This window comes from Dysidea avara, chromosome 10 (assembly GCF_963678975.1).
Source record: "Dysidea avara chromosome 10, odDysAvar1.4, whole genome shotgun sequence".
Lineage (NCBI taxonomy): Eukaryota > Metazoa > Porifera > Demospongiae > Dictyoceratida > Dysideidae > Dysidea > Dysidea avara.
The window spans coordinates 26,490,051-26,502,235 of record NC_089281.1 but is presented as its reverse complement, the minus strand read 5'-3'; the positions used below and the strand labels follow the sequence as shown (position 1 = coordinate 26,502,235).

Sequence of the window (12,185 nt, the reverse complement as noted above, 5' to 3'; positions counted from 1 at the left end):
ATTTCTTCGCGCATGTGCAGTGAACAGCCAATGAAATTCGAGGGCATGTTTGAATTCTACGTAGTGTAAATTCCATTGGCTGGATCAGTTGCACATGCGCAATTCGGTAGTACAAATACTAATCAAGCAACCTCAAAACCTCTGTAGGCTCATTGTGCGTGTCTTGTAGTGTACAGTACAGCAATGCTTCTTGCAATTTGGTACAAAACGTAAGGTCTACATACAACACAAGCGCGCGCGTTTTTCGCGGCTCATGTACGATGGTGGCTGTCCTAGCATGCAGCTCGGAAAACAGCCACTCCTTTAAATCCATGCTTTAAAAAAAGCTATACAACATGTTAGTCCACAGTAAATGATAATTTGTCGAGAAAGTTGTGTACTTGTGCAGTGTACTCTTCAGGGTGTTCTCTGAAATGTCTTACATGAACTGTATCACTCCACTGGTGACTGGACACGTCCACTCTACTAGCTTGTAACTTCATCTCCCTCTCAACTTCATCCACAAGTGCCACAGTGTCAATAGCAGAGTACAGATATAGTTGGGGTACTCTTATAGCAGGGTCGTCAAGCACAGCACGCATGCTCCTGCGTCGGCTTCTGCCCACTATGGCATTAACAACCACACCTCCTGCACAAGAAGAATAGTATGCTAGTCGACTGTAACCTCCTTGTTGGTGCATTAGCTTTGCTGCAGCTAAACCAGACCTCAAACCAAACCATGCCGGTCCACTGTCAAATACCAGACCAGATAATTGTAGTTTACTGTTAGTATGTCTTAACTCTTCTACTATCGTAGGAAGAAATGTAAATCCTGCCCCTGAGAACAGGTGTAACACAACAGAGCATTGCTCATCTAATGACTTGTTGAGAGGGTCGAGTAGTTTCTTAGCTTTTACATTTCCGAGTGATTCAAACCAAATTTCAGGTAGTGAAGGTGCTGAACACACAACAGGTACTCCAATCCTTGAGTATATGTCTGCATATCGCTCCAATGACTTCACTCTAGATGCAGCCCACCCTAGGAGGATAACGACTCCTTTTGACTTCACCGCCTCTGGACATACTACTCGAGCATCCTGGAGATTTGCAAGATGTTTCCCTAACGATTGAATATTTTCTCTTCCGATTGAACTAGCTCTCCTACAGAAAACCCTCGATAACATTTCACTAGCGGGATATACTCTAATAGAACAATCAGTTGTTCGCAATGTAATATTCTAATAGAGCAGTCAGTGTGATTATGATAATTGGAAGGCAGCAAAATGCTGATTACATCCAATGAAAAAAAGATATAAAATTGGTTTGGGGATATTTACAGATAACTAGCTAGAATGTGTGCATTTATTACAAACTGTGTGGTTTTGATTTCGTCGCATGTAAGGATATCGTCAGTCAGAATTACAGATTTTTAATAAAAATAATATATTAATGCAGTGATCTCTTTGTATTTTAGATTAAGTGAATATTGAATGTTCTTTCCAAAGATGACAACAGAATTGGTTCCACAGTTTCCACTGGTACTGAATGTGATAACAAGCCTAAATAGTAAACAAAACAGCCGCTTAATTACCAGTTTTCCCAAGTGTCTCAGTTAAAGAGGTTGTCCCCTTGCCCACTAATCCACAAGGAACAATGTGAGCAAACCAGCTGAGGTCGGTACAACAGTTCAGAGCTATCCCATGCCAACTAACTCCATGTGTGACTTGTACACCTATCATAAGTCCTTGAACATTTCCACTACCTTAAGGTGTGCTAACCTACTGCACAGATCTTATCGCTGCCCACCCACACACCAGGATCACATGATCTTTGTATATCAGCCACGCCCATCTCATTGCAGACATTGACTACAGCTTGTTCCAACATCTTAACATAATCTCTCACACCTACCTACATTAACAATAATAATAATACACTGGATAACATTTAGCAGACTATCTCCAACAAAAATGGCCCTTAAAATTGATCGAGAGTTGACCAAATGACTAATTTAAGAAATTGGCGCTAACTTTTAGTTGCAAAAGTAGGTCCTCCCTTTGACAGTTGCCAAAAAATGGCTGACTTCCAAATTAATTTTACCAATTGATATAGCCGAAATGGCAAGTGAGAAGTCCATGCAGCATTGACAACTGGAACATTTAAAAATCTTGCTTGCAGTGACGCTACCCACTGAGTGAGGCTACCCACTGGAAGAACATACAATCTAATCTACAGGTGGTATCAACACAAGTGTCTGTATCAGGAAACTGCTATAAAACCAAGGGAGAAATGATTCAGAAATAACTGCTGCATCTTGCTGAATGGATTTGATATAAAAGTTTAACAGTTATAGTGGGCATTTAGTTGTAACACTTTTAGATGCAGCAGTTGATTTAGATGTAGTGATAGCATTCATACAAAACAATCCTTAGATAAATCTGAGTGAGTGTTCTATTAGAGTATATGTACTGCTCAATTTATCTTGACACCTTGAAATCTGAAAGCTCCTTCCTTACTTCTTGCCAGCACACATAATGCCAGGAATGGGGATCAAATTTGGATTGTTTCTTGCAGCCATCATTAGTACATGGGGACCATTGTTACTCGCCTAAAATCAAGTACCACCACATAGGCACACTTTAAAGAATTTCAAGGATGAAAATATCAGACAGCCAAACAACTTTCCCCCAAAAATATTTTTGTACAAATTATGGCTATGCAACTGAAGCCTTTAGTAGCTGTAAAAAAAAAAAACAAAACAATAATTAGTTTATATGTGAAGGTGTAATTTCAAGTGATTTTACAGTAAAGAGAGGTGTTTTGCTAGCATTATTACTACTAGCCTTGCAATAAGTATTTCTTTGACTGCATTTTGATTTAACAAAAACTTGTCAGTAACTCATCAAACGATCTTAACATTAAGGCTCTTACAAAAGGTGGAACCCTTAGAACCGTCCCTGCTGTACCTTCAACAGCCTCAGGTTTAGTATAGGATAGCACACTAGTTGTCCTGGTCCATGAAATGTTACTAGTCCACCTCTTCTAACCTAAACCATCCACCATGATGTGATCAGCTTGTATATATATGACAGCACCTTATACACTCCAGCTCCAGTGTTACTGAGCTGATGTCTCCACTTCTCATATTGTTCAGTATCTCTCAGTCCAAATGTGTATACTGGTGGATCATGTTCACACAGTACCACACTCCCAACCTAATGTTATTACATGGTGTTATTACATAGTATATTTTCAGTATCCGGAAATATACTAGGTAATACGGTTTTTGAAAACTTCACAAAAGTTGCTTACTTCTGGAGGTTTAACCGTTCGACTATTTCCCACTAGAGATTTTTGTAGTTCCAACGCGACTGAATACTTCACCCTACCCGGTCTAATGACCCTGCAAATGTTCATGTGAGCTCATGTGATGCTTATGCGCTTTATTTAGAGACTTAGTTTGTAAACGTCGATGCTATGAGGGTTTTGTCGCAGACTATCCCTGGTGTACGCCACCAGCAAAACAAAATGGCATCCGCTTGGTTAGTTCTCTAAGCAAAAGAATAGCTATTTAATAACATGGCGTTTCTAGGGGTAATCATTCTCTCATTGCATATGGATGTCAGAGTAACGTAATTATTGTGGACTCCAGAACAGCCCAGGTATGTCGTAATGTTGACGTCATATACCTTACCATCATTACCACTCATTAACAGATGGTTCAGACCCTAATCCATCACAAGGCCACTGTGACACAAGTAAGAGGCAACTGAGGTGGTAGGGATCATGTCATCATATTACATGTAGGTGTGTTGGTGTGAGGACATGCACCAGCACTCGATGTCGACACCGTATTGTCTGAAGCTGTGCTCTGTCGACAGTAGTGGAGTATGTGTGACATGGGATGTGGCCATGGGGACTGTATTGTGTGAGTTTAACATAGGATCAAAGTCAGTGGTGGATATGAAATGGCTACACACTAATGTAAGTTGTATGCTACACTTTTTTGTTTTGTGTGGGGAAATTGGTTCTGGGGATTCTACTGCATATATGCAGCTGTTAATGTAGCGATTCTCACTAATACCAATCAAAGGCTGCACAGCAGAATCCCCATTTTAATACAATAGTTCATCAGATCCCTTACAAGTAGAAGCTGTGTGGCTATAAGTGAGACCAAGAGTATATAATGGGGAGGGAGAGTGTCAAACTTTGCTACAGACTGAAAAATGAGCCCGTACAGTAACCCGCATACCTTCATTCTTCTCGTAAACCTGACTGCTGTTGATTGCTCAGATTTGACACCTTAAATAATTTGATGGGTGGTCCGCATGGAATCGCAATGGCTGAAATTCCATCCACTTTTACTAGTAGAACTGTCGAGGCAGTGGATGGCGACCATGATGAAATCTTGAATATTTTTTTATAAGTCTTTTATAATAATTTTATCAGCAACATAATAAATTATTTACACAAAACTGTAAATAGTCAGTCACAAAACTAATGAAGTCATTCCAGTTTCCACCTGAATCAGCTCAATGTCAAGACTGGTCTGCAAAACTTTCCAGCAGAATAGCGAGAGCCTCTCACACATCTGATGGCAGAACACAACAGTGAGAAGGATAGACAGCAACAAAGCCACCCCTTCATAGCAGCATAACTTTCTGACCATTTCTCACTCAGCAAGGAAGCCAAACGTTTGTAAAATGCACAAGATCCCACCTGTTGCAGACAAAATTAAAGGGGTGAAAGAGCCATGTTCTACCTCCCGTATCCTTGCTTCATAGGTACGCTTCTTCATATTTTCGTGCCTTCTGTAAATCCCCCTAGGAGTTGTTGAACGATTGCTAGGGGCATAGGAATTGAAAACCTTTGACATCCAGAAATGTTCTCTCACATCTGCCTCCCCAGAGACCATTAACAGAAATGTCCAAATGTGCACCATTTGTTGAGGTCTGAGAAATTGCTCTCCTGTGATAGGCTGGAATAATGAAATCTTGACCATGATGAAATTTGCTTTCCAGGTTAGCTGCTTGTGTCTTTCTCTCTTTCTATGGCGAGTTTCTCTGCGTGATGTGCCATACTTTTCTCAAGTACACTATTCTTTCACTCAGTAGTCACGTACACAAAGTGCGCCCACTGTGCTTATAATTAGTCACCAATCAACAGAAATCACCAAGTCATTTGAACGATGCCATAGTATTTTACGGGCTCATTTTTCACAGCATATATTGCATTTGACACTCTCCCTCCCCATTATATAGTCTTGGTGAGACTAATGTTATGTGAACTGTGTTACATATTATAGGATGCTTGTAGAGATCTAGTAGCACTATTGGTATCTCCTAATACCTTGTTTATTTGGAACGCGGAACGAGGGACCAAAGTGGCTAAGTGTACTTTTTACGAGACTGTGATACAACTAGCATTTGATCCATTCAACCCTTCATTTCTAGTGTGTAAGTATTGTGTTTGTTTCCTTTATTATATCCTCAAGTGTTGCCATGGTAGTGTTGTCACCAGAGTGTTTGATCTTTGTGGATGACTTCTCGCCAACTCATGGATCACATGGGCCAGGAAAGAAATTCTTTATGTCTTCTCACAACATCAACTCTTCTCAGGTGTCAAAACCCAAGTCTAGAAGACTATTATCTGCAGAAAGCTTAAAGTAATGTTGTTACAAGTGTTATGGCTAATACACTGTCTTCTTTACAGGACAGAGGAAAATGTACCTTTAGTTGACTGTCTACAAGTCTCATTTGTCAACTCACACAGGAACCATTTGTTAGTGCTGTATCCTAAAGAGATCCTAATTCTTGACTTGAGCATAATGCAAGCAGTTGGCTCCGTCTTTCTGGAGAGAAACACTTCACCATTTCTGCAAGTGTTTACCTGTAAGCAGCGTAACATACTATACTGTCTTCATGAGAACGGTTGTGTCAGTGTGCGCAGTTGCCAATATCAAAGCCTTCCTGACAGTGTGTCACCATCTCCATCGGAAACAGAACAGTTAGAAGTTAGTTACATAGTTCAGGCAATTTCAGAGCCTTTAAGGATCAGTCGTATCTCCACGGTGCATGAGCTATTAGTGTGTCCAATGAGTGAACTGAAAGTAGCTGTATTAATGAGTGATGGGAAATTGTTACTTTGGGAAGTGGAGATGGACGTAAGCGATGGTGCAGATTGTCGAGGACTCATTGCCCCGCTGCCCTCCACTGCAGAGTCTCAGCTCGTTTCTCTGGAGGAGGAGGAGAATGGAGCAAAGAGTGATGACAGCATAGATGGTCCTCCATTGTGTCTGTCTGACCTGATATCTCCATTGTGGTATACACCAAGTGCGGGTTAGTGAATATACTAGAACCTGTTAATGTGGACACTTCTTTATGATCCATACACTTACTTAAGGGTGCTCTATACAGTCTGCTTATATGGCTTCCCATGAAATTTAATTTGTTCTATAACTTACAAATGGTTTTAGCAAATGTTCTGTACTTTTTTACTGGATATAAGCTAACACTAGTACACAGTTTAGTCCAAACCCAACTGCTAAATTTGCTTTAGAACATGAGTTACAGTCTTTCCCTTTATACTAGAACTAGTCCTACAGTTTACGCACAAGAGCCTTGATACTTTTATGATACACTATGCTAAACAGCACAAACCATTGTGCATTTTTATTTTTGTCTTAGCTTCTCAATCATCACATATTTATCTTTCGGGTTGACACTCCCAGAAATCCTTTTCTTTACTTCCACGTTATTCATCATCTGGACTTGCTATTTCAAAATGGCAAACGCTCTTCTTTGGAAAATTACTAAAGTGGCTTGTGTGAAAATTTCATGTCTATTGGATTAAAAATGATGGAGTAGTTCTAGTTTAAGTGAGAGGGTGTAGAATAGCAAGATGTGTGTGCTTGTTGCTATGGGATACCTAATTGTACTAAAATGCGTCAACATGTCACAGACTAATTAAGTGACCATAATATTTCTTAGTGTAAAAAACGGTCCCCTTGGTACCAAGTGTCTGTTTTGTGCAGATTTCAGAACTTTCTGTACTCCGTAAATCACACTGTCTATGTCATTTAACCCTGTAGATGCTAATCACAGGAAAGTTTGCATCAGGCTATTGTTGCTGGGTGTGGCTAGTGGAATATCAGCCACGCCCACTAGCATCAGAATGTGTCCACCACTGACGACAAAGAATTGGCCGTACTATACTCCGGTTGTTGCCGTAGGTATGTTAACCACTGTGTACATGTGTTGTAACGGACCATGCCAAATTAATCATTTTATACATGTAGACAGATTTACTAGGTTGAAAAATAAATATGTTCAACCGACTGCTTTATTAGACTATGTATGACTGCTCTATTAGAGCATCTTTATAGATGAAGGATTTCTCTCCTACACCTATAGGCTACTTGCACAATATTTAACCATCTTTTTTAAGTTCTGAATTTGCCAAAACACTGACCTGCTACATGGTATGGTCCATTTTACAGTAGAACCTGTATAAAGAACACTTTCAGAAAAAGAATTTTATGGACCCATGTTTACTGTATGCCGCAGTGTGTACATTGTTTCACTAAACAGGCTGTGGTAGGTGTTTTGGTCTGTTTGATGTGATATAGGTACTGCTAGTGGGTCAGTGTTGCTGTACAAGCTGAACACAAGTTGTCTCTACAAGGACATCTGTATTCACAGCCACCGGGTGGCTGGAATTGAATGGCTCAGTCTACATGCCATCATCACCTTTGTTCATTCCCCACCCAACCAAGCCGGACTGTGTAGGAATGAAGTGGCTCTTACTGACATTCAAACAGGTTGTTGCTCAATCTCCATGGTTACTGCTTAACTGTGGTACATGTAGGTCAAGTGACTTATTTTCGTAAAAGCAAGCAGGAAGAAAGTGCCATCAGTTTTATCAGAGTATCTCCTCAAAAGTTAGTTGTTGTTAAAGTATTTACTCTATTGTGGATACCCAGAGGTCACCTTGAAATGTCCTTGTTAACAAGTTGTCCTGATTTCAAGTGCCTAAATGGGGTTATAGGCTCTCATCAAGGAGTCCACATTGGAATTTCAGATGTCCAATGTGTGTACACTACAAATATGACTTTATACGTATATTTGGGTGTCCTTTTGATATAGCACATACAGACTGTATTGTTTTGGCAGGAACTATTTGGTAATAGTATTTGTTCCGGACAAACCACTGGAAATATGGGATGCTCGTACTCTCACTCTACTGAAAGAACTTCCAGCTCAAAACCCAATATTCCCAGCTGTGGTCAGTGTAATGTTGTTACCATAGAGTCCTAGCTGTAACATCATCTCAATAGGAGTGGTCACAGAGTCACTTGAAGACAATCCTTAAGAAGAGTACGGACATGTCCACTGTGAATTATGACATAGCTCTGGAGGGTGCAGACAGCTATAAGGGAGCAGTAGTTGTACCACGCGAGATTATCACTTTTGTTGATACTGATGGAGCCTGCTATCATGTCTCCGTGGAGGGGAATAAAATTAAGAACATGACCCCCACTCCTAATTATGTGAGCATATGTGTAGTATGATTTAATATGACGCTGTGTGTCTTATTGTTATAGTTGAGCATGAGCAACGTCACAACAATGGCATGGAAAGGAGACCTGATGGTAGTTGGGGACTCAGATGGAAATGTACTCTATCAGGATACAAAGAATGGACAGTCAAGGTTGCTATAGTGACATACCTAGCTAGATATATGTAATGCTCTATTTAGGACGATAGCGTCAGCAAAGGGTAGTGTTAAAAAGATTCGATTTGCTCCAGGCAAAGGGAACACAAAGATTCTAATTCTCTACAACAACAGAGTAGATGTTAGAGATGCACTAGAGGTGGTTGTGGCTATTGTGTGGGTATTGTTGCTATCTTGCAGTAGGAGGAGGTGTGTGGGCAAATAAAATGGGGGCGTGGTGAGGCGTGTGTAGAAGATGCTGATTGGGCATCATCCGACAAACCCGTGTTACTGACATCTGATGGGTGTGTCCATGTCTCTGACTGCAATCTACAGATTTCCAATAACGTGGAGATGAGCTCTAGAGAATTGGAAGGTGAGGGATATAGCAAGAGAGAAGTTGATCATGTGTCATCTCGTGTACTCCAAATGTGAAATGGTAGTAACATATGCCCACCAGAACCCTCACTCATTCTTTAGCCATTCCAACACAAAACATAGCTTGTTACTAAACAAGTGCTACATTATGTATCTATACTTCTAAGGATTTCCAATACTGCTTACTGTGCTTCATGCATGCTTATTCATTCTAATGGCAAATGACTAACCTCCTCTACAGCATGACTAGCTGGCATTAAATGTTGACTCCCTTGTAGAGCCACTCTTTTGTCCTCACGTTGGCATGGCTCAGGCTAGCCTACAGCTGAAGTGTTTACTGCAGCACCAGCCATGGAGCTTGGAATACAACATTGAGAATGATGAGTTAGTTTGTGACATTGTGTTACTGATTGGGATGGGATGTTTGTGTTAGTTTTGATGATAGTGATAATGTTCAGAAGAACATCAAACACTTGTTAGCAGTTTTGCCTCTGTAAGTTACTGGTACTTGTCACTTTACTTGTTTTATTGGTGCACTGTACTTAGAGACATGAAGGATCACCTGTACAATGCACCATTTGGAATACCACAGCGTTGTTTACTGACAGCAATGTCTGTTTGTGTGAGTGTCCTTTGAGCAGTTAGTATACGTGTGTGTTCCACAGGTTGTTTGGAGACACGGTGGAGATTGATTTCTGGACTGTGGCCCTTCACTGCTTGAGCAGGGAGCAAGCAAGAATGAAAGACCCTAACTATGCTGTGAGTGTGTGTGTGGGTGTGTGCGTGCGTGCAACATTTGTGCGTGTGTGTGACTGTGTGCATGCATATGCGTACATGCATGTGTGTGCATGTACACAAAAACACAAGAGGGACAAGTTTCAATGTATTCCTTTTGCATGTGCTAGTCGAACAGGTTTATCAAGTTTTATATTCTATCTATTGCTCACAGCCAAGTTACAATGTACCGAAGATTATCAACCCAAGTGAAGACATTATTTGTCCAGATGCATCAGCGTCCACTGCCATCGGAGCTGCTAGTATAAAGCATCAGTCAGTGGAGGATTTGTTAGGAATGAGCAACAGCCAAACTGATGGTCAAACCTGGGAGGAAGCTAAAGCTGAGATGGACAAGAGTTTACTGAAGACGCTTGCTCCGTTAGACTTGTGTTATGATGTCATCATAGATGCCAAATTTTATCGAGTAAAAAGATTACCATATGTGGTGATAGCACAGTGCTATTGTTGTTATATATAGAGTCTCCAGTTAGATACTATACTACTGCACAATTCCAAGAGACACTTGTACGAACACAACCAGAAATGTTCAACCAACCTATTACTGTTGGGACAGGTGAGCTACATACGTAGATGGTGTCATGCCAGACCACTTTTTTCCTTTTGTGGGAGGCCAGGAAAAATAGTGAGGTTGTACTGACATACTGAACAAAAAGTGGTCTTGGTACAAGCCTTGCATAGTTCTATAATCAGTCATTGTTGTACTAACTCACAGACGGACAGAGCAGTTCAGATGCTACTAGAAACTGATCCCTCCAACTCAAACTACATCACTGATCTGCTCAAGTATTGTTTGTGTATCAAAAGTGATGGCTCTGATCATTTTATCATAACAGGGCATGCCTGGCAGCTACAATCCGATCATCAGGTGCATCTCAGAGCACCATTAAAGTTGTTGCCACAAACCTAATAGCCAACTCTCGACTCATGGGTAAGACGTTGATTGAGAGTGCTAGTCATGGGGCTAATAAATACACCTACACTTGAAATGAACAATTTCAAGTAAACAAAGGTATGAGGTTTGAAGGCTTTTCTGTACCTGCATGTTTTACTTTCATATGTACTAGGTTCCACCATAAGGACTGCCCCAAGTCCTTATGGTGGAACCTAGTACATATGAAAGTAAAACATGCAGGTACAGAAAAGCCTTCAAACCTCATACCTTTGTTTACTTGAAATTGTTCATTTCAAGTGTAGGTGTATGCTCTATTAGAGTATTTGAATTATAACCTATGTGCCTGATTGAACACTTGTATTATTGCTTGATTTCAGAGGTCTACTGTACTCTTGAATGTGTATATACTAAGTACAGGTGTACTTTGTCTGGTCAAAAGTGTTATTCACATTATTATTATTACAGAGGGTGTACAACTGCTATGCTTGATTGACAAAGGGTTGGATGCCTGTCGCTATCTACAAGCTTATGGTTACTGGGAAACTGCTGCGTGGCTAGCTAAGGTGAACTGTGTGTATTATTGGTTGGTGTGTATTATCGGTTCATGGTGTGATACAAATTGTTTATAGTCATCACTTTCTGACCGAGACTGTGCCGATGTGTTCATACGCTGGGCTGACCACCTAGTCTCCCCTGCTGTCAACCAGAGACTTAAAGCTCTCTTAGTGTTACTGTCCATTGGCCATTTTAAGAGGGTGATAGAGACGTTGCACAACATGCGCTACATCAGTCTAGCTGCACTCTTCTCAGAAGCTTGTCTGCAGTTTGGAATGTTACAAGCTGATCAACCACAGAATTGTATCCTTGTGATGTCTGTCTGTCCTTGTAAAGTAGTGTTGGCAGTGTGTGTACGTGTGTACGTGTGCATGTGTGTGGTGTATGTGTATTTTCACCAGTTACAAAACCATCATGTGTTAATTATGTGCGTGCATGCAAGTTACAAAATTGGATTTAAAATGCAAGTTTATTTTGTCAGATGCGTATATAACTTCATGTGTTTCCATTATCTACCTTAACTTTCTTCATCAGCAGTGTTGTTGGAGACTGTGTTTGGAGAGTATGCTCGCTACCTGCACTCTATAGGTTTCTCCCGGGCAATGCGTCACTACTGCAGTATGGCTGGTCCCACAGGAGATAAACTGTTAGACCAATACATCACAAGTACTTCTTCACACAAACTCAGTTAATGATAATAGATGCTATATTAAAAGATATGTTATAATTAGTTTTATATCATACAGTAGGTAAAACTTATGTTCTAAGTGTCTGCAGCCTGTTAAGTGTAGTTAAAATTTGCATAAGAGTTGGTTGCTAAATTTGACTACAGATATACAATTTGACAGAGAGAGAAAACCATCAATTATGA

At 40.5% G+C, this 12,185-nt stretch overlaps 3 protein-coding genes across 5 annotated transcripts; 1 reads left to right on the top strand and 2 right to left on the bottom strand.

Moving 5' to 3' along the window:
* Window positions 1–299: 299 nt before the first annotated feature.
* On the bottom strand, window positions 300–1,233 carry LOC136237016 (transmembrane protein 53-like). The gene has a single exon (XM_066027269.1). It carries the CDS (start codon window positions 1,161–1,163, stop codon window positions 339–341), a length of 825 nt encoding a protein of 274 aa, XP_065883341.1. The 5' UTR covers window positions 1,164–1,233; the 3' UTR covers window positions 300–338.
* A 159-nt stretch (window positions 1,234–1,392) lies between these two features.
* LOC136237018 (putative lipoyltransferase 2, mitochondrial) lies at window positions 1,393–3,450 on the bottom strand. 2 transcript variants are annotated; one of them, XR_010692290.1, is made up of 6 exons: window positions 3,292–3,450; window positions 3,075–3,194; window positions 2,946–3,026; window positions 1,762–1,890; window positions 1,571–1,711; window positions 1,393–1,520 (listed from the first exon to the last, which is right to left on the bottom strand). XR_010692290.1 is itself a non-coding variant. In XM_066027272.1 (6 exons), the coding sequence occupies exons 1-6, from the start codon at window positions 3,394–3,396 to the stop codon at window positions 1,450–1,452; spliced, it is 651 nt and encodes a 216-aa protein (XP_065883344.1). In that variant the 5' UTR covers window positions 3,397–3,450; the 3' UTR covers window positions 1,393–1,449. The 2 variants fall into 2 exon arrangements, 1 of the variants encoding a protein (XP_065883344.1); XM_066027272.1 differs by having other exon boundaries at window positions 1,758–1,890.
* LOC136237001 (WD repeat-containing protein 11-like) lies at window positions 3,257–12,050 on the top strand. Of its 2 annotated transcripts, none has more exons than XM_066027246.1 (26): window positions 3,257–3,521; window positions 3,572–3,641; window positions 3,696–3,737; window positions 3,787–3,963; window positions 5,285–5,435; window positions 5,488–5,644; window positions 5,692–6,317; window positions 7,070–7,210; window positions 7,607–7,798; window positions 7,846–7,918; window positions 8,151–8,262; window positions 8,315–8,527; window positions 8,582–8,688; window positions 8,737–8,851; window positions 8,896–9,067; window positions 9,348–9,453; window positions 9,503–9,562; window positions 9,616–9,681; window positions 9,735–9,828; window positions 10,019–10,270; window positions 10,325–10,420; window positions 10,580–10,650; window positions 10,701–10,795; window positions 11,225–11,322; window positions 11,389–11,617; window positions 11,852–12,050. In XM_066027246.1, exons 1-26 carry the CDS (start codon window positions 3,457–3,459, stop codon window positions 12,004–12,006), a joined length of 3,735 nt encoding a protein of 1,244 aa, XP_065883318.1. In that variant the 5' UTR covers window positions 3,257–3,456; the 3' UTR covers window positions 12,007–12,050. The 2 variants fall into 2 exon arrangements, with proteins under 2 accessions (XP_065883318.1, XP_065883317.1); XM_066027245.1 differs by having other exon boundaries at window positions 3,259–3,521; window positions 11,849–12,050.
* The last annotated feature ends 135 nt before the right edge of the window (window positions 12,051–12,185 follow it).

Coding starts and splice junctions, on each gene's coding strand:
- LOC136237001 (XM_066027245.1), top strand. CDS start 3,457: ATGAGGGTTTTGTCGCAGACTATCCCTGGTGTACGCCACCAGCAAAAC. Junction 3,738..3,786: donor ACAAGGCCACTGTGACACAA/GTAAGAGGCAAC, acceptor TATTACATGTAG/GTGTGTTGGTGTGAGGACAT. Junction 7,919..8,150: donor ATCAGAGTATCTCCTCAAAA/GTTAGTTGTTGT, acceptor TTGTTTTGGCAG/GAACTATTTGGTAATAGTAT.
- LOC136237018 (XM_066027272.1), bottom strand. CDS start 3,396: ATGAACATTTGCAGGGTCATTAGACCGGGTAGGGTGAAGTATTCAGTC. Junction 3,195..3,291: donor GAACGGTTAAACCTCCAGAA/GTAAGCAACTTT, acceptor TAATAACATTAG/GTTGGGAGTGTGGTACTGTG. Junction 1,521..1,570: donor TGAGACACTTGGGAAAACTG/GTAATTAAGCGG, acceptor TATCACATTCAG/TACCAGTGGAAACTGTGGAA.
- LOC136237016 (XM_066027269.1), bottom strand. CDS start 1,163: ATGTTATCGAGGGTTTTCTGTAGGAGAGCTAGTTCAATCGGAAGAGAA.